General features: G+C 43.8%; 1 protein-coding gene across 1 annotated transcript; it reads left to right on the top strand.

Moving 5' to 3' along the window:
- The first annotated feature begins 400 nt into the window (after positions 1-400).
- Positions 401-26,049, top strand: LOC120674499 (probable LRR receptor-like serine/threonine-protein kinase At3g47570). The gene is made up of 4 exons (XM_039955671.1): positions 401-549; positions 22,197-24,745; positions 24,844-25,197; positions 25,643-26,049. Exons 1-4 carry the CDS (start codon positions 401-403, stop codon positions 26,047-26,049), a joined length of 3,459 nt encoding a protein of 1,152 aa, XP_039811605.1.
- The last annotated feature ends 1,734 nt before the right edge of the window (positions 26,050-27,783 follow it).

Here is a 27,783-nt window from a genome sequence, read left to right as displayed (position 1 = left end):
AAAAAGAACTGCCAGAACCAGAAAATATGGAATGCCGGCGTGTGGTAAATGGCGAGCAGACAATGTCCTCTAGCGCACGGCCGGGCACGGCCGCACGGGATTATTGTTTGCTCCTTTGGCAGGGTATTGAACCTGAGCTCTCCGTACTGACTTCAAGTCATGGCAGCTAGCTAGTGAATGCTGGTGTACTGCTCTAGCTTTAGCAATAGCAACCGTTTGTGTACATGTCATGGTGGAACATGGAATCCACTTCTATAAATAGCACCAGCACCTTGCCTGTACTTAAACATTTACACTTGTACACCAATTGCAGCCCACCAAATCCCTAAAGCCTACCACCAAAGAAATCAGCATGGCAATGCGCTCGTCGTGCTTGCCGTTGCTGCTGCTGACCACCTCGATGTTCTTCTCGACACTCACGGCCGCGGATGCCGATGATGAGGCAGCGCTACTGGCCTTCAAGGCGGCAGCAGTCGGCGGCAACAGCGACGCGCTCGCTTCCTGGAATGGGAGCACCGATGGTGGATACTGCAGCTGGGAGGGGGTGAGGTGCCGGGGCAGGCACCGTCGAGTGGTGGCACTGAGCCTGCCATCCCATGGTCTCACCGGCGTCCTCTCGCCTGCCGTCGGAAATCTGTCCTCCCTGAGGATTCTTAACTTGACTGACAACAAATTCAGCGGTAACATTCCTGCAAGCCTCGGTCATCTTGGCCACCTCCGTATCCTAAAGTTGAACCGAAATGCCTTCTCTGGCCCAATCCCCACCAACCTGAGCTCTTGCACTAGCTTAATGGTTATGGACCTCCGCATCAACAATCTGAACGGGAATGTGCCTCCTGAGATTGGTGACAAGCTTAAGAGCCTCAACTTTCTTGATCTGCGGAGGAACAACATTACTGGAGGGATACCAGAGTCGCTAACCAATCTGTCATCATTAACTACTCTGGACCTATCAGAGAACCAACTCAAGGGTACAATCCCAACTAGCCTTGGTATCCTCAAGAACCTCCATTTTCTTAGTCTCGCCTTCAACAACCTCTCTGGCGATCTCCCTGCCTCCCTATACAACTTATCTTCAATGAATATTATGCAGGTTAATTTCAACATGCTCACCGGCAGCATCATTACTGATATTGGCAGTAGGTTCCCAAGCATGAAAATCTTTAATTTTGCGAGTAACCAGTTCACCGGGCACATCCCTGCTTCACTCTCCAATCTCACATCACTCCAGGTAGTCTACCTCTCACAAAATATCCTCAGTGGATATGTACCTCACACGGTGGGGAAACTACAAGCTCTGCGAATTTTACACTTGGATATTAACATGCTAGAAGCTAACAACAGGAAGGGATGGGAATTTATCACTTCTTTATCAAATTGCAGCCAGCTCCAGCAATTAATTATCTCCAGCAACACCGCTCTCACTGGGCACCTACCAAGCTCAATAGTGAATCTCTCAACAACACTGCAATGGCTCAGGTTTAGCGACACTAGCATTTGGGGGAGTATCCCCGCAGCCATCGGCAATCTGGTGGGCCTTGAAAGGCTTTATGCTCATGATACTTCTATATCCGGAGTGATTCCAGACAGCATCGGCATGCTTGGAAACTTGATGGAGCTTTATTTATACAATACCAGCTTGTCAGGCCAAATACCTTCATCTATTGGGAACCTCTCAAAGTTAGTTAACTTTTACGCATTCCATAGCAATCTAATGGGACCAATTCCAGCAAGTATACAGAAGTTGAGGAGTATATTTTCCCTTGATTTGTCAAATAACCGATTGAATGGTTCGATTTCTAAAGAGATTTTCAAACTACCGCATTTTTCTCTGACTTACTTGAACTTAGCATATAATTCACTATCAGAAACCCTCCCCTCTGAAGTTGGTAACTTAGGCAACCTTAACTTCATGATTCTATCAGGAAACCATCTATCTGGAGAGATACCTGAAAGTATTGGGGAGTGCACTGTTCTGCAAGAACTTTGGTTGGATAATAACTTATTCAATGGAAGCATACCCCGATCTCTAAACAAGGGTTTGATTGTACTCAACTTGGCCATGAATGAGTTGTCAGGTACAATTCCAGAAACCATTGGAAATATCCGTGGGCTGCAACAAATGAGTCTAGCACACAACAATTTGTCAGGGCCAATCCCAGCAATTTTACAGAATTTGGCATCATTATCAGTGTTGGATTTGTCCTCCAACAACCTGCAAGGGGAAGTGCCAAAAGAGGGGATTTTTAGAAATTTGGCTAACCTTTCTATCACCAGAAATAACAAGCTTTGTGGAGGAACACCTCAGCTTCATTTAACTCCATGCAAGATAGATTCTGCTAAACAGAACAGAAGACACAAAATGAGGTACCTTACAATAGCTCTAACAACAACCAGTGCACTCTTATTAGTAGCTATGACTGTTGCACTTATTCACTTGATCTATAAAAAGAAGAAGAGCCCAATCCAACCATCAATAGTTGAGGAACAGTATGAAAGAACTTCCTACCATGCATTAGAAAATGGAACCAATGGATTCTCAGAAGCAAATTTGCTTGGTAAAGGAAGCTTCGGGGCAGTGTATAAATGTGCTTTGCAAGGTGAAGGGACTATTGTGGCTGTAAAAGTTTTAAACCTTCAACAGTCTGGCTCTACTAAAAGTTTCATAGCTGAATGTGAGGCATTGAGATGGGTGCGTCATCGATGTCTCATAAAGATCATCACCTGCTGCTCAAGCATCAACAAACATGGTCAAGACTTCAAGGCATTGGTTTTTGAGTTCATGCCGAATGGTAGCTTGCATTCTTGGCTCCATAAAGAGTCTGACATGCCCTCTCTCAACAATACTCTCAGCCTAGCACAAAGGCTGGATATCGCTGTCGATATCATAGATGCTTTAGACTATCTTCATAATCATTGTCAACCGCCAATCGTCCATTGTGATCTCAAGCCAAGCAATATCCTTCTTGCAGATGACATGAGTGTTCGGGTCGGAGATTTTGGTATATCTAGAATCCTTCAAGAAAATGCAAGTAGAACTCTGCAAAATTCCAATAGCACAATTGGAATAAGAGGATCCATTGGCTATATTGCTCCTGGTAACTAAAATTGATGTGTTTTGGTGTTTGTTCATTATTCATAGTCCTTGTTCAAATATGGCATGCTGATTAATGTTTTTTCTTTTGCACGATCATAGAGTATAACCAAGGTTCCTCTGTCACAACTCTTGGTGATGTTTATAGCCTCGGAATATTGCTGCTTGAGATATTTACAGGAAGGAGCCCAATAGATGATATGTTCACAGGTTCATTGGATCTACACAAGTACTCAGAGGATGCTCTTCCTGATAAAATCTGGGAGATAGCGGATACAACAATGTGGCTGCACACAGAGATCTACGACAACAATACAAGAAACAGAATTGAGAATTGTTTGGGCCATGTCATTTCCCTTGGGATATCCTGCTCAAGAAAACAACCTAGAGAGAGAACACTCATACGGGATGCAGCCACTGAGATGCATACCATCCGAGATTCATACCAGTCTGGTGGTGGAACATGAAGTAGTAACTTCTCCATAGCAATTGGCAGCAGCAAAGAATAACTTGAGCTGAAAATGAGCAAGATGATTGCAGACTTGCAGTTGCAGGTGGTCACTTACCTAAAATAAATTAAGATGTATATATATAACGCTTCGATTCTATGCATCCATTCTTATAATAAGCCGCATTTGTTTACATAGGATTTATGCAAGTACAGAGGACATTTAACTAAGAGTAATGTTTCAGTAAGATTCACTTCAGATTTTTAACTCAATTTTTTGTAGAGAATTCAATAAGATGTATGAGTCAAAATATAGGCAACCAACTGCTAAATTCAAATAGCATATGATTGATATAAGACTCCCTGTTCATCAGTATGTTGCTCCAAATATTGTTCACCAGTAGTTCTCTCCAAATGTGGCATGCTGATTAATGTTTTTTTTTCTTTTGAAAGATCATATAGAGTATAATGAAGGTTCCTCCATTACAACTCTTGGTGATGTTTATACCCTCGGAATATTGCTGCTTGAGATGTTTACAGGAAGGAGCCCGATGGATGATATGTTCATAGGTTCATTGGATCTACACAAGTACTCAAAGGATGCTCTTCCTGACAAAATCTGGGAGATAGCGGACACAACAATGTGGCTGCACACAGACACCTGCGGCTACCATACAAGAAACAGAATTGAGAATTGTTTGGGACATGTAATTTACCTTGGGATATCCTGCTCAAGAAAACAACCTAGAAAGAGAACACTGATACAGGATGTGGCCATTGAGATGCATGCTATCAGAGATGCATACAATCATACCAGTTTGGTGGTGGAGCATGAAGGAGTAGTAACACCTCTACAGTAATTTGCAGCAGCAGTGAAAAAGTTGAGCTGAAAATGAACAAGATCATTGCAGCCTTGCAGGAAGTCACTTACCTGAAATAACTGATGATGTATATGATGCTTCGATATGCATCCATTCTTATAGTAATCTGCATTTGTTTACATTGGATTTATGCAAGTATAGATGACATTTAGTAAAGAGTAATGTTTCAGAAAGATTCACTTCAGGTTTTAACTCAATTTTTTTGTAGAGAAGTCAATAAGATGTATGAGTCAAAATATAGGCAACCATCTGCTAAATTCAAATAGCATGATTGATATAAGACTCCCTGTTCATCAGTATATTGCTCCAAATATTGTTCACAAGTAGTTCTCTCCATGTTGTAGATGAACTCTAAGATCAGTTATATTTGCACATTTTATAGAGTATTATATTGGGGAATGCTAGGATATCTCCATGATTGGTCATGTATATAGCCTGAGCATATTGTACATACTATAGCTTGATTATATTTACGTGAAGCCTGGTGGATGCTTTTAGCAAAAGACCCTTAGTATTGCTGTTTCAACAATCTAGCTGCATGTGGAATCAAATAATATAAATATGAAGAGTAGAATCAAGGATTTTGTTTCTTTTTTGTGGGTTTCTATCTTCAGGATACTCATATCCTGCTCAAGGCATATCCAAGGACCAAATAATGATGAGTGATGCACGAACACATTATCAGAGATTCATAATCATCACCAGCCGCCTGTCCCTGGGTATCAGGAGTTCTTGGGTACTCAGCCACCGCTTTTCCATAAGGCGGATGAGCCACTGGAAGCTGACAGTTGGCTCCGGACCATTGAGTCCAAGTTCACTCTATATCAGTATGATGACAATGACAAGGCATCATTTGCAGCTCAGCAACTTAGAGGTCCTGCACGTACGTGGTGGGATAATCATGTAGCTATGTTCCCTGCTGGCACTCGGTTTTCTTGGGATGAGTTCAAGGAAGCTTTCAGGGCACATCATATCCCTGCAGGGTTAATTCGCAGGAAGCTCAATGAGTTCTTGGCTCTGAAACAAGGCAATAATACTGTGACACAATATGCTCAAGCTTTTAACACTTTGTCTCAATATGCTGGGTATCATGTGGAAACAGATGAAAAGAAACAAGCGTGTTTCAGGCAGGGGCTTAGCAGCAAGCTCCAGGAACGCTTGGTTATGTTCAAATTCAACACTTTTAGTGAGCTGGTCAATGGGGCTATCACTCAAGAGGACGCCCGTATAGCTCACCAAGCAGAGAAAAAGAGGAAGGCACCAATGGGTGGATCTTCTAGTCAGGCTAATCAGAGGTTTCGTCTGATTCAAGCCGGACCCCCTCGTGCACCTTATCAGCATCGGCCAGTGTACCGACCAGTGCAGTATCAGAACACATATCGGCCGCCGCAACAGCAGTCAGGTTATAGGCCAACACAGTACCAGTCGGGATATAGACCACCTCAGTACTCACAACCTCAAGGGGTAGCCAGATCTCCGGTGCCTCAGCAGATTGTGCAGAAGACGGGGTGGCAGTCACAAGGTGTACGCCCTAATTTTCCTCCTTGCTTCAACTGTGGTCAAGTTGGTCATTTTGCACGCGAATGCCCTATGCCACCTAAACAAGTTCAGGGTCCTAATCAGCACAATCAGAAGCCGAAAGTGGCTCATTTCAAGCCAGGACGTGTGCATTATACCACGCTAGAGGATGTTCCTGAGGGAGCTCAAGTGATGGCGGGTACGTTTTCAGTTCATACTCACCCTGTTACCATATTATTTGATTCTGGTGCATCACACACATTTATTAGTAAAGAGTGTGCTATGAGACTTGGGTTGGAGATAGAAAGCATGGCAATATCATACAATATTCAATCACCTGGGGGGCAAATAATTACCAATCAAGTTGCCAGACGAGTGCCTCTACAGTTGCAAGGAAAATTTTTTATCACGTCTCTTATAGTTATTCCAACCCAAAAGGTTGATATTATATTGGGCATGAACTGGATGGGAGATCACGGGGTTCTTTTAGACACTGCTTCACAACATGTGCACATTGATTCTCCTCTGTATGGTTCTATGACTTTGAATCTGATGGACCATATGCCTTCGACACCCACAGTGAATCAGGTTGAGGCCAAAAGTCTGGCTGAAATACCAGTGGTGTGTGAATATCCGGATGTTTTTCCGGATGACTTACCAGGCATGCCACCTGACCGTAAGATAGAGTTTGCCATTGAATTGCAACCGGGAACGGCACCAATTGCTAGAAGACCTTATCGTATGCCACCCAATGAGTTAGCAGAACTAAAGAAGCAATTGCAGGAGTTACTTGATAAGGGTTATATCCGTCCTAGCACTTCACCTTGGGGCTGTCCAGCGCTCTTTGTTAAGAAGAAAGATCAAAGCCTCAGGTTGTGCGTGGACTATCGGCCTTTGAATGCTGTCACTATCAAAAACAAATATCCACTCCCCCGAATTGATATTTTGTTTGATCAGTTAGTCGGGGCCAAGGTATTCTCCAAAATTGATCTTCGATCGGGATATCATCAAATTAAAATTAGGCTCGAAGATATCCCAAAGACGGCTTTCTCCACACGATATGGGCTTTATGAATATCTCGTTATGTCATTTGGGTTGACGAATGCCCCGGCTCATTTCATGTATCTCATGAACTCAGTGTTTATGCCCGAGTTGGATAAGTTTGTCGTGGTTTTCATCGACGACATTCTTATATATTCCAAAAATGAAGAAGAACATGCTGAACATCTTCGCATTGTTCTCCAGCGTCTTCGGGAACACAAGTTGTATGCCAAATTCACCAAGTGTGAGTTTTGGCTAAAGGAGGTTCCATTCCTGGGTCATGTTATATCAGAAGATGGAATCTCTGTTGACCCTAGTAAAATCCAAGATGTTTTGAATTGGGAAGCACCTACATCTGTTCCAGAAATTCGGAGTTTTCTTGGGCTAGCAGGATATTACCGGCGGTTTGTTCCGGATTTTTCAAAAATTGCTAAGCCCATGACTGAGTTGCTCAAGAAAGGGGTTAAATTTAATTGGAATGATAAATGTGATCAGGCTTTTCTGACCTTGCGGAAACTATTGACATCTGCCCCTGTTTTAGCCCAACCTGATATTACTCGACCCTTTGATGTATATTGTGATGCATCAGGTACGGGTTTAGGTTGTGTCCTCATGCAAGACCGTCGAGTAATTGCTTATGCTTCCAGGGCACTCCGGCGACATGAGGAAAATTATGCCACTCATGATTTAGAACTAGCAGCAGTGGTTCATGCTTTGAAGATCTGGCGTCATTATCTTCTGGGCAATCCTGTTCATATATATACGGACCATAAAAGTCTCAAGTATATTTTCACCCAGAATGAGCTAAATCTACGTCAAAGGCGATGGTTGGAATTGATTAAGGATTATGATTTGGAGATTCATTATCACCCGGGTAAGGCCAATGTGGTTGCAGATGCTTTAAGCCGCAAGGCTCAGTGCAACTGCCTGTCTATTGTGCCTTTCAATGAGACCCTTTGTTATGAACTGGAAAAGTTAAACTTGGGGATCATCACACAAGGCAGTCTTGATAATTTAGTCCTTTCACCAACTCTTCGAGATCGGATTATTTCTGCTCAAAAACATAATGTCGGGATGGAAAAGATTCGCCAAAGACTTACAGAAAATGACCCGGGGGTGAATTGTTTTCATTTAGATGAGGCTGGAATTCTATGGTTCAAGGATCGTTTGGTGGTACCTAAAGATTTAGAGCTCCGAAAACAAATCTTTGATGAAGCTCATCTCTCTAGGTATTCTATCCACCCGGGCAGTAATAAAATGTATCAAGATTTGAAGCAACGATTTTGGTGGACGAGAATGAAACGGGAAATTGCTAAATATGTGTCTGAATGTGACACATGTAGAAGGGTCAAAGCGAGCCATTTGAAAGCAGCAGGTCCTCTTCAGCCTTTGAGTATTCCATCCTGGAAATGGGAGGACATCAGTATGGATTTCATAGTCGGCTTACCCAAAACTTCCAAGGGGTATGACTCGATATGGGTTATCGTGGATCGCCTCACCAAGTCGGCCCATTTTCTACCGGTAAAGACCACACATACAGCGAAGCAATACGCTCAGCTGTATATGGACCGTATTGTGAGTCTTCATGGGATTCCAAAGACAATTATTTCGGACCGGGGCACTCAGTTCATTGCCCGGTTCTGGGAGCACTTTCACGCCGCTCTGGGCACTCAATTGATCCGTAGTTCGGCCTATCATCCTCAGACAGATGGTCAGACAGAGAGAATTAACCAGATTCTGGAGGATATGCTTAGAGCATGTGCACTCACCTACAGTCAGAAGTGGGATGAATCTCTACCCTTAGCTGAGTTCGCTTATAATAATAGCTATCAAGAGAGCATCAGGATGGCTCCTTTTGAGGCGTTATATGGGCGAAGGTGTAGAACTCCATTGAATTGGTCAGAAGCCGGTGAAAGAAATATATTTGGCCCTGATATGGTCAGTGAGGCAGAAGAACAAGTCCGGGTTATACAGGAGAACTTGAAAATAGCTCAATCCCGGCAGAAAAGCTATGCGGACAAGAAACGTCAAGCGGTCTCGTTCCAAGTGGGAGATCATGTCTATTTACGGGTATCCCCGATGAGAGGAGTCCAACGGTTCGGTGTGAAGGGAAAGCTCGCCCCTCGCTATGTTGGGCCTTTTCCTATCATCGAACAATGTGGGCCAGTAGCATATCGCCTGGAACTTCCTGCCCAATTATCCGCAGTTCATAATATATTCCATGTCTCCCAGCTCAGGAAATGCCTCCGTGTTCCGAACAAGATAATGGACATAGAAAAGTTACAAGTGGAGCCCGATCTTGTCTATCCAGAGCATCCAGTAAAAATTATTGATCGCAAGACTCGGGTCACTCGAAATCAAACCAGCAATTTCTATAAGGTACAGTGGAGTAATCACTCAGAGCGAGAAGCTACCTGGGAAACGGAGGAATTTGTTCAATCCAAATGTCCTGAGTTGCTCCAATTATACCAAGGTATATGATTTTCCGACTTCCTTTCAATTCGCCACTTTTCTCCTAAATCTCGGGACGAGATTTCTTTTAGGGGGAAGGATTGTAACAATCCAATTTTCAAATTCAAATCAAAATTTCGAATTCCCCAAAGATTAAGGAAGTTTAGCCAAATTGGAGCTTACATGTGGACCCCACATGTCATGCTCTCATCTCCCTTCTCCCTGTTTCTCCCGGTGACGCACGGTTCGCAGTAATGGCACCGACGCTCCCGAAGTCGTGCGTGGCCGTCGAGGGCATCGCCGCGTTGCTTGGCCGTCGGTGACGCCGCCAAGTCGACCACGACGCCTTCCCGAGCCACCACCTGCCTCACTTTCCGTCTACGCCTCGCTCTCCTCTCCTTCTCCTCCCTGAGTTCGCCATGGACGGCGTTTGAAGCAACTCGTGCTCGTCGGCCCGATTCGCGAGCTCCGCTCCACGAATTCCAAATCCACTTCACCCGAAGCTCCTCCACCTCTCTAGCGACCTTCCCAACCCCTCCAATCCTAGCCACGACCCCTGCTTCGCCGGAAATCGGAGGTTCCCCGGCCGCCAGCCATTAAAGCCGCTCGGAGCTCTGGTCACCGTCGAACTCCCTCGTCCGGTCATCGTTTTCTTCGCTTGACAGCTCAAATCGACCCTAGGTGATGCACTGAAGCTCATGCTCCCCTTACTTTTCCACGTTCACCAAGTTTCCGCGCCCGTTCCACACCGTGCCGCCGTCGTTTCACTGCGTCGCCGCCGCCGCACGGCGCGAGCTGCGCTCACGCCGCCCCACGCCACCCGTGCGCGCGCACCGGAGTCGCCTAGCCGCGCTAGTGCTCACCCCGCGCAGCTCCGCCGCCGCCTGGCTCCGCCGCCGCCGGCACAAGCCACGCCGCCGCCTCTTTTGCCCCGCGCCGCCGCTAGGGCACCGCCGCCGCTAGCCATCCCGCTGCCTAGGGCTGCGCGCGTGGGCCCCACAGCGCCGCCGCTGTTGCGCTACTGCTCAGGCCGCCGTCGGCCGCCGCCGCCGCGGGCTTCGCCCCCTGCGCCGGCGAGCCGCGCCATGGCGTGCGCGCCTGGCCTGGCCGCCCCCCTCTCTGTTTTGTTTCAATGACCGCTGGGGCCCACGGGTCAGGGGTTAGGGGGGGATTTTTATTTTATTTATCTTGTGTTTATTTCGGCTATAATTTGTAAAATCCATATAAATTCAAGGAAAAATGCGAAAAATATGAAATAAAATTTGTTGGATTTGTTAGAGTAAGATCTATAGAGGAAAAATATCCACAGTGGCAAAATGACCTTTTTACTCCTGCAAGAATTTAGATTGTGTTTAGTCTTGCTTAATTAGTTTCTATAGATTTGTTAATCTAAAAATTATGAAATTTTTGCAGTAATTTACTTTAAACATGAGTGATCCACCATAAAATTTTCATACTCATAGGACCTAGTTTAGTATATGAATATAATATGTAACCAAACTTAATTATGTGTATAGGTATAATAATATTTATTTTACATGTAGATTTTTATACAAATTATAAGAGGCAAATAATAATGTCCTTGCTAGTCATATTTTGTTTTGTAGTAAATCATGCTCTAATTGATAATTTGGCCTTTAATTGTTTCTAGCACTTAGGGTTAAAGTTAATTGTCACCATACTTGCATCATTTTGAGTAAAGTGTTAATTTGTTTAATGCTTATCATCTAATGGCAAAGTCATGTTGGCATTTACTCGTTGTATCATATGCATGGCAGTTACTCATTGTTTCATATGCATACATATAGAATCCGCGACCGAGGAAGTCGTATACGAGGTGATCGCGGAGCCGCAGGAGCAGACGGAGCCAGCCCCGCAGGCGTTTCGTGACGACCCGGCCCAAGGCCCCGTGGACCCTAGCTCTGAGCAGCGGCCCGCAGGCAAGCCCCGGTGCATGTCCTAGTATTTTAAAATTATGACATCTATATATGTGCTATTACTTATGCATTACGTTTTAGGAGTTGATTTGAAACCTAGTTGCATGATCCGTAGTTCCTTGAGTTGTACTAGTATGTATAGGGTGATAGCAACGCTATGCTTAATAAGTATCGATAGAAGTCGAGTGACTGCTTGTCACTCGCGAGATATAGGATGTTTAGAAGACGAGTAATTTCCAGTTACTCGCGAGATATAAGTTGTATGTATAGTTATGTTACAGTATCTGAGTTATTGAAAGTGATATGGAATTGTGAGACCGGGCGGGGAGTGATGATGTTTAGGTATGGCAGCAGGACAGGGTTTCTTGTGGTCTTAGCCCCGCCTGTGTCGATTAAGGACCGGTCGTTGTGGCAGTGCTGATCGGGGATTGAATTGTACTAACTGCATGCCGGGAGTAGGAGGTAGTCGAAACCGGTAAGCCGAGTACTGCCTCATCTCGAAAGTACAGGACTCCTACTCACCTCCTGGGGTAGTCAAGTAGTCGCGGAGAAATGGGGTTGCATATGTTTACTTTTGGTGGTCTCACGTTGAGCTTGGCTGACCATATGATGGTGGGGCGGTCCTGTAGTTCGAGACGAGGAGGGGAATGGTTGGTCCGTATGGTCCGACGGGGCTAATACGTGCCGTGTTGGTTAGGTCCACCTTGCAAGGTTAAATCGGATCGATTCGCCGTGTCTCGCGGTTATGAGGGTCTTGGTCTCTTTGTCACACCGTAGCAAAGATATTAGAATGTGAGTTATGTATATTTATGTAAAATATTGAGCAAATGGAATTAATTTTTGCTTGCATCACCATGATTGCTATAGTGGGTCTATGCAAATATTAGATGAGAGTTAATTTATATAGAACCTGGAGCTAAAATAATGAAAGTAAGGAATTTCTTTAGTTGCTTTTCTGCAAAATAAACCACCAGCCAAATGCCTTGCATGTCTAGATATGTGGGCTAAGTTATACCACTGGTCGGATAAGTCTTGCTGAGTATTAGAATACTCAGGGTTTGTTGCCACCATTATTATTTCAGGACCCCAAGATGTAGACTTCTGCCCGTGTTGTGCTAAGTTTATACAGTTTGGCGCGGATGGTTGGGAGGTGGTCGGACCAGATGCTTAGTCATTGCTAGTTTTCAAATCACACACCCGGGGGCTGAGTATGTGATTCGATACGGCACTTCGTGTATTATAGACGTCTGGTTTCTATATTGGTCTTTGTTTTAAAATAAAGTTGCTCTTGTACATTATGTATGTAATTAAACCCGGTTTGTAGAATTTAATGTACTCTACTCAGTATTGTAATCGTATTTATATGTACTTGTCATGTTTGTACTGCCTGCGCTCACCTTCGCGTGGGACTACTGGTGTTTGTTTCGATCGGAATGTCGGTTTCGAAAGGACTGTCAAGTTAAACCGTTAAGCCAAATGTGCCTGATGTGTTCAAATGATGGCCATTTAGCTTAATTTGAGTTTTAATTTGGCGGTTCTGTCACAGCTGGTATCAGAGCCGAAATACACCAGGGGTGGTATGGATGTGACTATTTTCTGTATTTTCAAAATTAAAAACGAATTTCTGGGTTATACAGAAAATCGTTTCAGTCGCGCTTTACGATTAAATCCGTACTAAGCCCTATATAGTACTTGGTTATTTATAAACTGGTGGCAATATTTATATTCACTGACTTCCAGCACATTTCTTTCTGTTAAACCTTAATTTCTTGCACAACTCTTACTTAATGTTGTAACGACGCACCTTCGCTGAGGTAAGAAAGGTGAGCATTCTTGGTAGTCCTTAGAATAGCCCACGTGTTCATACGTGCGCGAGTCCCGTATGATGAGCATACGAGGAGGTGATAAGGCTCCATTCAAATGAGCCTGTCGCTATCTGCCGCCTGATATGGAGTGCGGACTTCCCGCCGTGTGATTGCAATCACGGCCATCTCGTAAGGCAATGTTACGAGATGTAAATCTGTTATACGATTGGTTATGACCGTGTACCTTGGGGCACGTGTACCCATGGGTGTCCCGTAAGGCGATTTGTACGGGAAGTGAATACGTTGCCTCGGTGACGTATGCAGCGCTGTCCATGCAGCGTTAAACGCATGGGCGCCATCTCTATAGTAGATGGTGATGTATGTGTGAATATGTGGGCAACTGCATATGTGTTACCCATGTGGCGTAGGACACATGGGGGCCGTTCGTGTGTGCTGGCACAAAGGGTCCAGTCGTGGATATATGCATATATCTGTATATCATGTGATTTCTGCAGGTACACTAACAAACGAACTCGTAAGTTAAGGCGTGTAGAAATCGATTATATAATTGAGAGCGTATGTTGCCACCGAAAGACCACGTATATTGCCCTATATTTGTCGGCAATTTTTGTTGGAAGGGTGACGTAGGACGATCATGCATAATATCATTCATTGCATTGTAAGAGTGGGTTAGCGAGTTATACAAAAGTTGCAGAGTATTTTGATAGCCACTCGCTTGCAAAAGTTGTGAATTTTTGGATGTATAGTTTGGGAGTTATTGTCAAAGCTATACCGCGAAGATTTGTGATATTGAGATTTAGTGGGGCCTAGTTTGTATTCACTAGTTGGTGCAAAAATAGTTGTACCTCTCATGCATGATCCAGTTATTTTTGTTACAATTGTGGGCCATAAAAGTGGTGATACAAATATTGAGTTATTTAATCGGTGTTCTAAATTCAGCATTTTTCATGAATTGAATATTAGTTGCTATCATGATTATTTAATTTAATCAGATATTGGAACTAATCGATTCATGATTAATTGCAGAATGCCGAACACCGATAATGACTCCTCTGCGCCCAATGGTGCTAATGCGCTGCCACCGCCTCCCAATTTGGTTGAGGCAATTGCGGCCATGTTGACTGGGCGTGATGAGCAGACGGCACTGCTCCGCCAGCTTGTGCAGCAAGGTTCAGCGCCGCGGCATGGAAATCATAATCATCACCAGCCGCCTGTCCCTGGGTATCAGGAGTTCTTGGGTACTCAGCCACCGCTTTTCCATAAGGCGGATGAGCCACTGGAAGCTGACAGTTGGCTCCGGACCATTGAGTCCAAGTTCACTCTATATCAGTATGATGACAATGACAAGGCATCATTTGCAGCTCAGCAACTTAGAGGTCCTGCACGTACGTGGTGGGATAATCATGTAGCTATGTTCCCTGCTGGCACTCGGTTTTCTTGGGATGAGTTCAAGGAAGCTTTCAGGGCACATCATATCCCTGCAGGGTTAATTCGCAGGAAGCTCAATGAGTTCTTGGCTCTGAAACAAGGCAATAATACTGTGACACAATATGCTCAAGCTTTTAACACTTTGTCTCAATATGCTGGGTATCATGTGGAAACAGATGAAAAGAAACAAGCGTGTTTCAGGCAGGGGCTTAGCAGCAAGCTCCAGGAACGCTTGGTTATGTTCAAATTCAACACTTTTAGTGAGCTGGTCAATGGGGCTATCACTCAAGAGGACGCCCGTATAGCTCACCAAGCAGAGAAAAAGAGGAAGGCACCAATGGGTGGATCTTCTAGTCAGGCTAATCAGAGGTTTCGTCTGATTCAAGCCGGACCCCCTCGTGCACCTTATCAGCATCGGCCAGTGTACCGACCAGTGCAGTATCAGAACACATATCGGCCGCCGCAACAGCAGTCAGGTTATAGGCCAACACAGTACCAGTCGGGATATAGACCACCTCAGTACTCACAACCTCAAGGGGTAGCCAGATCTCCGGTGCCTCAGCAGATTGTGCAGAAGACGGGGTGGCAGTCACAAGGTGTACGCCCTAATTTTCCTCCTTGCTTCAACTGTGGTCAAGTTGGTCATTTTGCACGCGAATGCCCTATGCCACCTAAACAAGTTCAGGGTCCTAATCAGCACAATCAGAAGCCGAAAGTGGCTCATTTCAAGCCAGGACGTGTGCATTATACCACGCTAGAGGATGTTCCTGAGGGAGCTCAAGTGATGGCGGGTACGTTTTCAGTTCATACTCACCCTGTTACCATATTATTTGATTCTGGTGCATCACACGCATTTATTAGTAAAGAGTGTGCTATGAGACTTGGGTTGGAGATAGAAAGCATGGCAATATCATACAATATTCAATCACCTGGGGGGCAAATAATTACCAATCAAGTTGCCAGACGAGTGCCTCTACAGTTGCAAGGAAAATTTTTTATCACGTCTCTTATAGTTATTCCAACCCAAAAGGTTGATATTATATTGGGCATGAACTGGATGGGAGATCACGGGGTTCTTTTAGACACTGCTTCACAACATGTGCACATTGATTCTCCTCTGTATGGTTCTATGACTTTGAATCTGATGGACCATATGCCTTCGACACCCACAGTGAATCAGGTTGAGGCCAAAAGTCTGGCTGAAATACCAGTGGTGTGTGAATATCCGGATGTTTTTCCGGATGACTTACCAGGCATGCCACCTGACCGTAAGATAGAGTTTGCCATTGAATTGCAACCGGGAACGGCACCAATTGCTAGAAGACCTTATCGTATGCCACCCAATGAGTTAGCAGAACTAAAGAAGCAATTGCAGGAGTTACTTGATAAGGGTTATATCCGTCCTAGCACTTCACCTTGGGGCTGTCCAGCGCTCTTTGTTAAGAAGAAAGATCAAAGCCTCAGGTTGTGCGTGGACTATCGGCCTTTGAATGCTGTCACTATCAAAAACAAATATCCACTCCCCCGAATTGATATTTTGTTTGATCAGTTAGTCGGGGCCAAGGTATTCTCCAAAATTGATCTTCGATCGGGATATCATCAAATTAAAATTAGGCTCGAAGATATCCCAAAGACGGCTTTCTCCACACGATATGGGCTTTATGAATATCTCGTTATGTCATTTGGGTTGACGAATGCCCCGGCTCATTTCATGTATCTCATGAACTCAGTGTTTATGCCCGAGTTGGATAAGTTTGTCGTGGTTTTCATCGACGACATTCTTATATATTCCAAAAATGAAGAAGAACATGCTGAACATCTTCGCATTGTTCTCCAGCGTCTTCGGGAACACAAGTTGTATGCCAAATTCACCAAGTGTGAGTTTTGGCTAAAGGAGGTTCCATTCCTGGGTCATGTTATATCAGAAGATGGAATCTCTGTTGACCCTAGTAAAATCCAAGATGTTTTGAATTGGGAAGCACCTACATCTGTTCCAGAAATTCGGAGTTTTCTTGGGCTAGCAGGATATTACCGGCGGTTTGTTCCGGATTTTTCAAAAATTGCTAAGCCCATGACTGAGTTGCTCAAGAAAGGGGTTAAATTTAATTGGAATGATAAATGTGATCAGGCTTTTCTGACCTTGCGGAAACTATTGACATCTGCCCCTGTTTTAGCCCAACCTGATATTACTCGACCCTTTGATGTATATTGTGATGCATCAGGTACGGGTTTAGGTTGTGTCCTCATGCAAGACCGTCGAGTAATTGCTTATGCTTCCAGGGCACTCCGGCGACATGAGGAAAATTATGCCACTCATGATTTAGAACTAGCAGCAGTGGTTCATGCTTTGAAGATCTGGCGTCATTATCTTCTGGGCAATCCTGTTCATATATATACGGACCATAAAAGTCTCAAGTATATTTTCACCCAGAATGAGCTAAATCTACGTCAAAGGCGATGGTTGGAATTGATTAAGGATTATGATTTGGAGATTCATTATCACCCGGGTAAGGCCAATGTGGTTGCAGATGCTTTAAGCCGCAAGGCTCAGTGCAACTGCCTGTCTATTGTGCCTTTCAATGAGACCCTTTGTTATGAACTGGAAAAGTTAAACTTGGGGATCATCACACAAGGCAGTCTTGATAATTTAGTCCTTTCACCAACTCTTCGAGATCGGATTATTTCTGCTCAAAAACATAATGTCGGGATGGAAAAGATTCGCCAAAGACTTACAGAAAATGACCCGGGGGTGAATTGTTTTCATTTAGATGAGGCTGGAATTCTATGGTTCAAGGATCGTTTGGTGGTACCTAAAGATTTAGAGCTCCGAAAACAAATCTTTGATGAAGCTCATCTCTCTAGGTATTCTATCCACCCGGGCAGTAATAAAATGTATCAAGATTTGAAGCAACGATTTTGGTGGACGAGAATGAAACGGGAAATTGCTAAATATGTGTCTGAATGTGACACATGTAGAAGGGTCAAAGCGAGCCATTTGAAAGCAGCAGGTCCTCTTCAGCCTTTGAGTATTCCATCCTGGAAATGGGAGGACATCAGTATGGATTTCATAGTCGGCTTACCCAAAACTTCCAAGGGGTATGACTCGATATGGGTTATCGTGGATCGCCTCACCAAGTCGGCCCATTTTCTACCGGTAAAGACCACACATACAGCGAAGTAATACGCTCAGCTGTATATGGACCGTATTGTGAGTCTTCATGGGATTCCAAAGACAATTATTTCGGACCGGGGCACTCAGTTCATTGCCCGGTTCTGGGAGCACTTTCACGCCGCTCTGGGCACTCAATTGATCCATAGTTCGGCCTATCATCCTCAGACAGATGGTCAGACAGAGAGAATTAACCAGATTCTAGAGGATATGCTTAGAGCATGTGCACTCACCTACAGTCAGAAGTGGGATGAATCTCTACCCTTAGCTGAGTTCGCTTATAATAATAGCTATCAAGAGAGCATCAGGATGGCTCCTTTTGAGGCGTTATATGGGCGAAGGTGTAGAACTCCATTGAATTGGTCAGAAGCCGGTGAAAGAAATATATTTGGCCCTGATATGGTCAGTGAGGCAGAAGAACAAGTCCGGGTTATACAGGAGAACTTGAAAATAGCTCAATCCCGGCAGAAAAGCTATGCGGACAAGAAACGTCAAGCGGTCTCGTTCCAAGTGGGAGATCATGTCTATTTACGGGTATCCCCGATGAGAGGAGTCCAATGGTTCGGTGTGAAGGGAAAGCTCGCCCCTCGCTATGTTGGGCCTTTTCCTATCATCGAACAATGTGGGCCAGTAGCATATCGCCTGGAACTTCCTGCCCAATTATCCGCAGTTCATAATATATTCCATGTCTCCCAGCTCAGGAAATGCCTCCGTGTTCCGAACAAGATAATGGACATAGAAAAGTTACAAGTGGAGCCCGATCTTGTCTATCCAGAGCATCCAGTAAAAATTATTGATCGCAAGACTCGGGTCACTCGAAATCAAACCAGCAATTTCTATAAGGTACAGTGGAGTAATCACTCAGAGCGAGAAGCTACCTGGGAAACGGAGGAATTTGTTCAATCCAAATGTCCTGAGTTGCTCCAATTATACCAAGGTATATGATTTTCCGACTTCCTTTCAATTCGCCACTTTTCTCCTAAATCTCGGGACGAGATTTCTTTTAGGGGGAAGGATTGTAACAATCCAATTTTCAAATTCAAATCAAAATTTCGAATTCCCCAAAGATTAAGGAAGTTTAGCCAAATTGGAGCTTACATGTGGACCCCACATGTCATGCTCTCATCTCCCTTCTCCCTGTTTCTCCCGGTGACGCACGGTTCGCAGTAATGGCACCGACGCTCCCGAAGTCGTGCGTGGCCGTCGAGGGCATCGCCGCGTTGCTTGGCCGTCGGTGACGCCGCCAAGTCGACCACGACGCCTTCCCGAGCCACCACCTGCCTCACTTTCCGTCTACGCCTCGCTCTCCTCTCCTTCTCCTCCCTGAGTTCGCCATGGACGGCGTTTGAAGCAACTCGTGCTCGTCGGCCCGATTCGCGAGCTCCGCTCCACGAATTCCAAATCCACTTCACCCGAAGCTCCTCCACCTCTCTAGCGACCTTCCCAACCCCTCCAATCCTAGCCACGACCCCTGCTTCGCCGGAAATCAGAGGTTCCCCGGCCGCCAGCCATTAAAGCCGCTCGGAGCTCTGGTCACCGTCGAACTCCCTCGTCCGGTCATCGTTTTCTTCGCTTGACAGCTCAAATCGACCCTAGGTGATGCACTGAAGCTCATGCTCCCCTTACTTTTCCACGTTCACCAAGTTTCCGCGCCCGTTCCACACCGTGCCGCCGTCGTTTCACTGCGTCGCCGCCGCCGCACGGCGCGAGCTGCGCTCACGCCGCCCCACGCCACCCGTGCGCGCGCACCGGAGTCGCCTAGCCGCGCTAGTGCTCACCCCGCGCAGCTCCGCCGCCGCCTGGCTCCGCCGCCGCCGGCACAAGCCACGCCGCCGCCTCTTTTGCCCCGCGCCGCCGCTAGGGCACCGCCGCCGCTAGCCATCCCGCTGCCTAGGGCTGCGCGCGTGGGCCCCACAGCGCCGCCGCTGTTGCGCTACTGCTCAGGCCGCCGTCGGCCGCCGCCGCCGCGGGCTTCGCCCCCTGCGCCGGCGAGCCGCGCCATGGCGTGCGCGCCTGGCCTGGCTGCCCCCCCTCTCTGTTTTGTTTCAATGACCGCTGGGGCCCACGGGTCAGGGGTTAGGGGGGGATTTTTATTTTATTTATCTTGTGTTTATTTCGGCTATAATTTGTAAAATCCATATAAATTCAAGGAAAAATGCGAAAAATATGAAATAAAATTTGTTGGATTTGTTAGAGTAAGATCTATAGAGGAAAAATATCCACAGTGGCAAAATGACCTTTTTACTCCTGCAAGAATTTAGATTGTGTTTAGTCTTGCTTAATTAGTTTCTATAGATTTGTTAATCTAAAAATTATGAAATTTTTGCAGTAATTTACTTTAAACATGAGTGATCCACCATAAAATTTTCATACTCATAGGACCTAGTTTAGTATATGAATATAATATGTAACCAAACTTAATTATGTGTATAGGTATAATAATATTTATTTTACATGTAGATTTTTATACAAATTATAAGAGGCAAATAATAATGTCCTTGCTAGTCATATTTTGTTTTGTAGTAAATCATGCTCTAATTGATAATTTGGCCTTTAATTGTTTCTAGCACTTAGGGTTAAAGTTAATTGTCACCATACTTGCATCATTTTGAGTAAAGTGTTAATTTGTTTAATGCTTATCATCTAATGGCAAAGTCATGTTGGCATTTACTCGTTGTATCATATGCATGGCAGTTACTCATTGTTTCATATGCATACATATAGAATCCGCGACCGAGGAAGTCGTATACGAGGTGATCGCGGAGCCGCAGGAGCAGACGGAGCCAGCCCCGCAGGCGTTTCGTGACGACCCGGCCCAAGGCCCCGTGGACCCTAGCTCTGAGCAGCGGCCCGCAGGCAAGCCCCGGTGCATGTCCTAGTATTTTAAAATTATGACATCTATATATGTGCTATTACTTATGCATTACGTTTTAGGAGTTGATTTGAAACCTAGTTGCATGATCCGTAGTTCCTTGAGTTGTACTAGTATGTATAGGGTGATAGCAACGCTATGCTTAATAAGTATCGATAGAAGTCGAGTGACTGCTTGTCACTCGCGAGATATAGGATGTTTAGAAGACGAGTAATTTCCAGTTACTCGCGAGATATAAGTTGTATGTATAGTTATGTTACAGTATCTGAGTTATTGAAAGTGATATGGAATTGTGAGACCGGGCGGGGAGTGATGATGTTTAGGTATGGCAGCAGGACAGGGTTTCTTGTGGTCTTAGCCCCGCCTGTGTCGATTAAGGACCGGTCGTTGTGGCAGTGCTGATCGGGGATTGAATTGTACTAACTGCATGCCGGGAGTAGGAGGTAGTCGAAACCGGTAAGCCGAGTACTGCCTCATCTCGAAAGTACAGGACTCCTACTCACCTCCTGGGGTAGTCAAGTAGTCGCGGAGAAATGGGGTTGCATATGTTTACTTTTGGTGGTCTCACGTTGAGCTTGGCTGACCATATGATGGTGGGGCGGTCCTGTAGTTCGAGACGAGGAGGGGAATGGTTGGTCCGTATGGTCCGACGGGGCTAATACGTGCCGTGTTGGTTAGGTCCACCTTGCAAGGTTAAATCGGATCGATTCGCCGTGTCTCGCGGTTATGAGGGTCTTGGTCTCTTTGTCACACCGTAGCAAAGATATTAGAATGTGAGTTATGTATATTTATGTAAAATATTGAGCAAATGGAATTAATTTTTGCTTGCATCACCATGATTGCTATAGTGGGTCTATGCAAATATTAGATGAGAGTTAATTTATATAGAACCTGGAGCTAAAATAATGAAAGTAAGGAATTTCTTTAGTTGCTTTTCTGCAAAATAAACCACCAGCCAAATGCCTTGCATGTCTAGATATGTGGGCTAAGTTATACCACTGGTCGGATAAGTCTTGCTGAGTATTAGAATACTCAGGGTTTGTTGCCACCATTATTATTTCAGGACCCCAAGATGTAGACTTCTGCCCGTGTTGTGCTAAGTTTATACAGTTTGGCGCGGATGGTTGGGAGGTGGTCGGACCAGATGCTTAGTCATTGCTAGTTTTCAAATCACACACCCGGGGGCTGAGTATGTGATTCGATACGGCACTTCGTGTATTATAGACGTCTGGTTTCTATATTGGTCTTTGTTTTAAAATAAAGTTGCTCTTGTACATTATGTATGTAATTAAACCCGGTTTGTAGAATTTAATGTACTCTACTCAGTATTGTAATCGTATTTATATGTACTTGTCATGTTTGTACTGCCTGCGCTCACCTTCGCGTGGGACTACTGGTGTTTGTTTCGATCGGAATGTCGGTTTCGAAAGGACTGTCAAGTTAAACCGTTAAGCCAAATGTGCCTGATGTGTTCAAATGATGGCCATTTAGCTTAATTTGAGTTTTAATTTGGCGGTTCTGTCACAGTGAGGTGCCGGGGCAGGCACCGTCGAGTGGTGGCACTGAGCCTGCCATCCCATGGTCTCACCGGCGTCCTCTCGCCTGCCGTCGGAAATCTGTCCTCCCTGAGGATTCTTAACTTGACTGACAACAAATTCAGCGGTAACATTCCTGCAAGCCTCGGTCATCTTGGCCACCTCCGTATCCTAAAGTTGAACCGAAATGCCTTCTCTGGCCCAATCCCCACCAACCTGAGCTCTTGCACTAGCTTAATGGTTATGGACCTCCGCATCAACAATCTGAACGGGAATGTGCCTCCTGAGATTGGTGACAAGCTTAAGAGCCTCAACTTTCTTGATCTGCGGAGGAACAACATTACTGGAGGGATACCAGAGTCGCTAACCAATCTGTCATCATTAACTACTCTGGACCTATCAGAGAACCAACTCAAGGGTACAATCCCAACTAGCCTTGGTATCCTCAAGAACCTCCATTTTCTTAGTCTCGCCTTCAACAACCTCTCTGGCGATCTCCCTGCCTCCCTATACAACTTATCTTCAATGAATATTATGCAGGTTAATTTCAACATGCTCACCGGCAGCATCATTACTGATATTGGCAGTAGGTTCCCAAGCATGAAAATCTTTAATTTTGCGAGTAACCAGTTCACCGGGCACATCCCTGCTTCACTCTCCAATCTCACATCACTCCAGGTAGTCTACCTCTCACAAAATATCCTCAGTGGATATGTACCTCACACGGTGGGGAAACTACAAGCTCTGCGAATTTTACACTTGGATATTAACATGCTAGAAGCTAACAACAGGAAGGGATGGGAATTTATCACTTCTTTATCAAATTGCAGCCAGCTCCAGCAATTAATTATCTCCAGCAACACCGCTCTCACTGGGCACCTACCAAGCTCAATAGTGAATCTCTCAACAACACTGCAATGGCTCAGGTTTAGCGACACTAGCATTTGGGGGAGTATCCCCGCAGCCATCGGCAATCTGGTGGGCCTTGAAAGGCTTTATGCTCATGATACTTCTATATCCGGAGTGATTCCAGACAGCATCGGCATGCTTGGAAACTTGATGGAGCTTTATTTATACAATACCAGCTTGTCAGGCCAAATACCTTCATCTATTGGGAACCTCTCAAAGTTAGTTAACTTTTACGCATTCCATAGCAATCTAATGGGACCAATTCCAGCAAGTATACAGAAGTTGAGGAGTATATTTTCCCTTGATTTGTCAAATAACCGATTGAATGGTTCGATTTCTAAAGAGATTTTCAAACTACCGCATTTTTCTCTGACTTACTTGAACTTAGCATATAATTCACTATCAGAAACCCTCCCCTCTGAAGTTGGTAACTTAGGCAACCTTAACTTCATGATTCTATCAGGAAACCATCTATCTGGAGAGATACCTGAAAGTATTGGGGAGTGCACTGTTCTGCAAGAACTTTGGTTGGATAATAACTTATTCAATGGAAGCATACCCCGATCTCTAAACAAGGGTTTGATTGTACTCAACTTGGCCATGAATGAGTTGTCAGGTACAATTCCAGAAACCATTGGAAATATCCGTGGGCTGCAACAAATGAGTCTAGCACACAACAATTTGTCAGGGCCAATCCCAGCAATTTTACAGAATTTGGCATCATTATCAGTGTTGGATTTGTCCTCCAACAACCTGCAAGGGGAAGTGCCAAAAGAGGGGATTTTTAGAAATTTGGCTAACCTTTCTATCACCAGAAATAACAAGCTTTGTGGAGGAACACCTCAGCTTCATTTAACTCCATGCAAGATAGATTCTGCTAAACAGAACAGAAGACACAAAATGAGGTACCTTACAATAGCTCTAACAACAACCAGTGCACTCTTATTAGTAGCTATGACTGTTGCACTTATTCACTTGATCTATAAAAAGAAGAAGAGCCCAATCCAACCATCAATAGTTGAGGAACAGTATGAAAGAACTTCCTACCATGCATTAGAAAATGGAACCAATGGATTCTCAGAAGCAAATTTGCTTGGTAAAGGAAGCTTCGGGGCAGTGTATAAATGTGCTTTGCAAGGTGAAGGGACTATTGTGGCTGTAAAAGTTTTAAACCTTCAACAGTCTGGCTCTACTAAAAGTTTCATAGCTGAATGTGAGGCATTGAGATGGGTGCGTCATCGATGTCTCATAAAGATCATCACCTGCTGCTCAAGCATCAACAAACATGGTCAAGACTTCAAGGCATTGGTTTTTGAGTTCATGCCGAATGGTAGCTTGCATTCTTGGCTCCATAAAGAGTCTGACATGCCCTCTCTCAACAATACTCTCAGCCTAGCACAAAGGCTGGATATCGCTGTCGATATCATAGATGCTTTAGACTATCTTCATAATCATTGTCAACCGCCAATCGTCCATTGTGATCTCAAGCCAAGCAATATCCTTCTTGCAGATGACATGAGTGTTCGGGTCGGAGATTTTGGTATATCTAGAATCCTTCAAGAAAATGCAAGTAGAACTCTGCAAAATTCCAATAGCACAATTGGAATAAGAGGATCCATTGGCTATATTGCTCCTGGTAACTAAAATTGATGTGTTTTGGTGTTTGTTCATTATTCATAGTCCTTGTTCAAATATGGCATGCTGATTAATGTTTTTTCTTTTGCACGATCATAGAGTATAACCAAGGTTCCTCTGTCACAACTCTTGGTGATGTTTATAGCCTCGGAATATTGCTGCTTGAGATATTTACAGGAAGGAGCCCAATAGATGATATGTTCACAGGTTCATTGGATCTACACAAGTACTCAGAGGATGCTCTTCCTGATAAAATCTGGGAGATAGCGGATACAACAATGTGGCTGCACACAGAGATCTACGACAACAATACAAGAAACAGAATTGAGAATTGTTTGGGCCATGTCATTTCCCTTGGGATATCCTGCTCAAGAAAACAACCTAGAGAGAGAACACTCATACGGGATGCAGCCACTGAGATGCATACCATCCGAGATTCATACCAGTCTGGTGGTGGAACATGAAGTAGTAACTTCTCCATAGCAATTGGCAGCAGCAAAGAATAACTTGAGCTGAAAATGAGCAAGATGATTGCAGACTTGCAGTTGCAGGTGGTCACTTACCTAAAATAAATTAAGATGTATATATATAACGCTTCGATTCTATGCATCCATTCTTATAATAAGCCGCATTTGTTTACATAGGATTTATGCAAGTACAGAGGACATTTAACTAAGAGTAATGTTTCAGTAAGATTCACTTCAGATTTTTAACTCAATTTTTTGTAGAGAATTCAATAAGATGTATGAGTCAAAATATAGGCAACCAACTGCTAAATTCAAATAGCATATGATTGATATAAGACTCCCTGTTCATCAGTATGTTGCTCCAAATATTGTTCACCAGTAGTTCTCTCCAAATGTGGCATGCTGATTAATGTTTTTTTTTCTTTTGAAAGATCATATAGAGTATAATGAAGGTTCCTCCATTACAACTCTTGGTGATGTTTATACCCTCGGAATATTGCTGCTTGAGATGTTTACAGGAAGGAGCCCGATGGATGATATGTTCATAGGTTCATTGGATCTACACAAGTACTCAAAGGATGCTCTTCCTGACAAAATCTGGGAGATAGCGGACACAACAATGTGGCTGCACACAGACACCTGCGGCTACCATACAAGAAACAGAATTGAGAATTGTTTGGGACATGTAATTTACCTTGGGATATCCTGCTCAAGAAAACAACCTAGAAAGAGAACACTGATACAGGATGTGGCCATTGAGATGCATGCTATCAGAGATGCATACAATCATACCAGTTTGGTGGTGGAGCATGAAGGAGTAGTAACACCTCTACAGTAATTTGCAGCAGCAGTGAAAAAGTTGAGCTGAAAATGAACAAGATCATTGCAGCCTTGCAGGAAGTCACTTACCTGAAATAACTGATGATGTATATGATGCTTCGATATGCATCCATTCTTATAGTAATCTGCATTTGTTTACATTGGATTTATGCAAGTATAGATGACATTTAGTAAAGAGTAATGTTTCAGAAAGATTCACTTCAGGTTTTAACTCAATTTTTTTGTAGAGAAGTCAATAAGATGTATGAGTCAAAATATAGGCAACCATCTGCTAAATTCAAATAGCATGATTGATATAAGACTCCCTGTTCATCAGTATATTGCTCCAAATATTGTTCACAAGTAGTTCTCTCCATGTTGTAGATGAACTCTAAGATCAGTTATATTTGCACATTTTATAGAGTATTATATTGGGGAATGCTAGGATATCTCCATGATTGGTCATGTATATAGCCTGAGCATATTATACATACTATAGCTTGATTATATTTACGTGAAGCCTGGTGGATGCTTTTAGCAAAAGACCCTTAGTATTGCTGTTTCAACAATCTAGCTGCATGTGGAATCAAATAATATAAATATGAAGAGTAGAATCAAGGATTTTGTTTCTTTTTTGTGGGTTTCTATCTTCAGGATACTCATATCCTGCTCAAGGCATATCCAAGGACCAAATAATGATGAGTGATGCACGAACACATTATCAGAGATTCATACCTTACGATTTCCTGTTGGCTGGAGAAGACACCATTTGCAGTAGCATTTGCAAGAGCTATAATTACAGATGAAGGTAGATAAGGATATCTGGATATGTTGTAGATATACGTATTCACCTGTAATAAATCAAGCCATACATGCTGTTAGAATTGATGCGCCTCTTTGGATCTGTATTTCTTTTCATATTTACTGAAAAAAAAAGATCATACAATTTGCATTCTTAAAAAGACGAAATGTTTGAACCGCCACAACTGTGGGCACATCACTCTTATATGCATTACCCTGCATGCTAATCGTGAATCAAAATTAGAAAAAAGGCTGGCTCGAAAATTTATACACATGCATATTCCAAGGAGAGTACAGGTTCAGAATATAACAACCTCAAACAAAAGAACAACAAAGTTTCAACAGAAATTTAATCAATAATCACGATGCACATAGATAAGAGCGGTACAAGATGAAGAAATTCAGAAAACATCCTATAGTAGTCTTCGGGATTAGCCGTGCTCAACAGCCAGTACAGCGCAGGGCAGACCAGCAGTAGGCCAAGGCTCGATGCCGTTAACCATCTTGGATATATGGCGTGTGTGCGTATCTCGAATATTGTCACACTCTAAAATATTTAATTTTTGGATGTGAATGTCTTTTAGAATGTGTTCATCAATCTTTAGGGTTTTTCGAGAATTTTCCAGATTTTTCTGGAATTTATTCTCATCTTCCTAGAGCAAATCAATTTCTTTGGAAGGATCTAAATTCTTTTTCACAAGCTCCATTATTTTATTGGGAAGAGTCTGAATTAAACCCGCAAACTATCGCAGTCTGATTTTCAACCTTCAACTACAAAACTAGATAACATAGGCTATCCAACAACTATCGAAACCGTGCAAATTTGGACCTTGGAGTGGTTTTCAAGGTGGTTTTGTATTTTCTAAAAAAGGTTAAAAATTCTAATTAGATCTAAAATATAAAATATAATTTATTTTAAATCAGGAAAATATGAAACTAGTACAAAAAATTT

This window comes from Panicum virgatum, chromosome 5N (assembly GCF_016808335.1).
Source record: "Panicum virgatum strain AP13 chromosome 5N, P.virgatum_v5, whole genome shotgun sequence".
In the NCBI taxonomy this organism is placed as follows: domain Eukaryota; kingdom Viridiplantae; phylum Streptophyta; class Magnoliopsida; order Poales; family Poaceae; genus Panicum; species Panicum virgatum.
The sequence above is the reverse complement of the archived record's forward strand: the minus strand, read 5'-3'. Positions and strand labels throughout refer to the sequence as shown.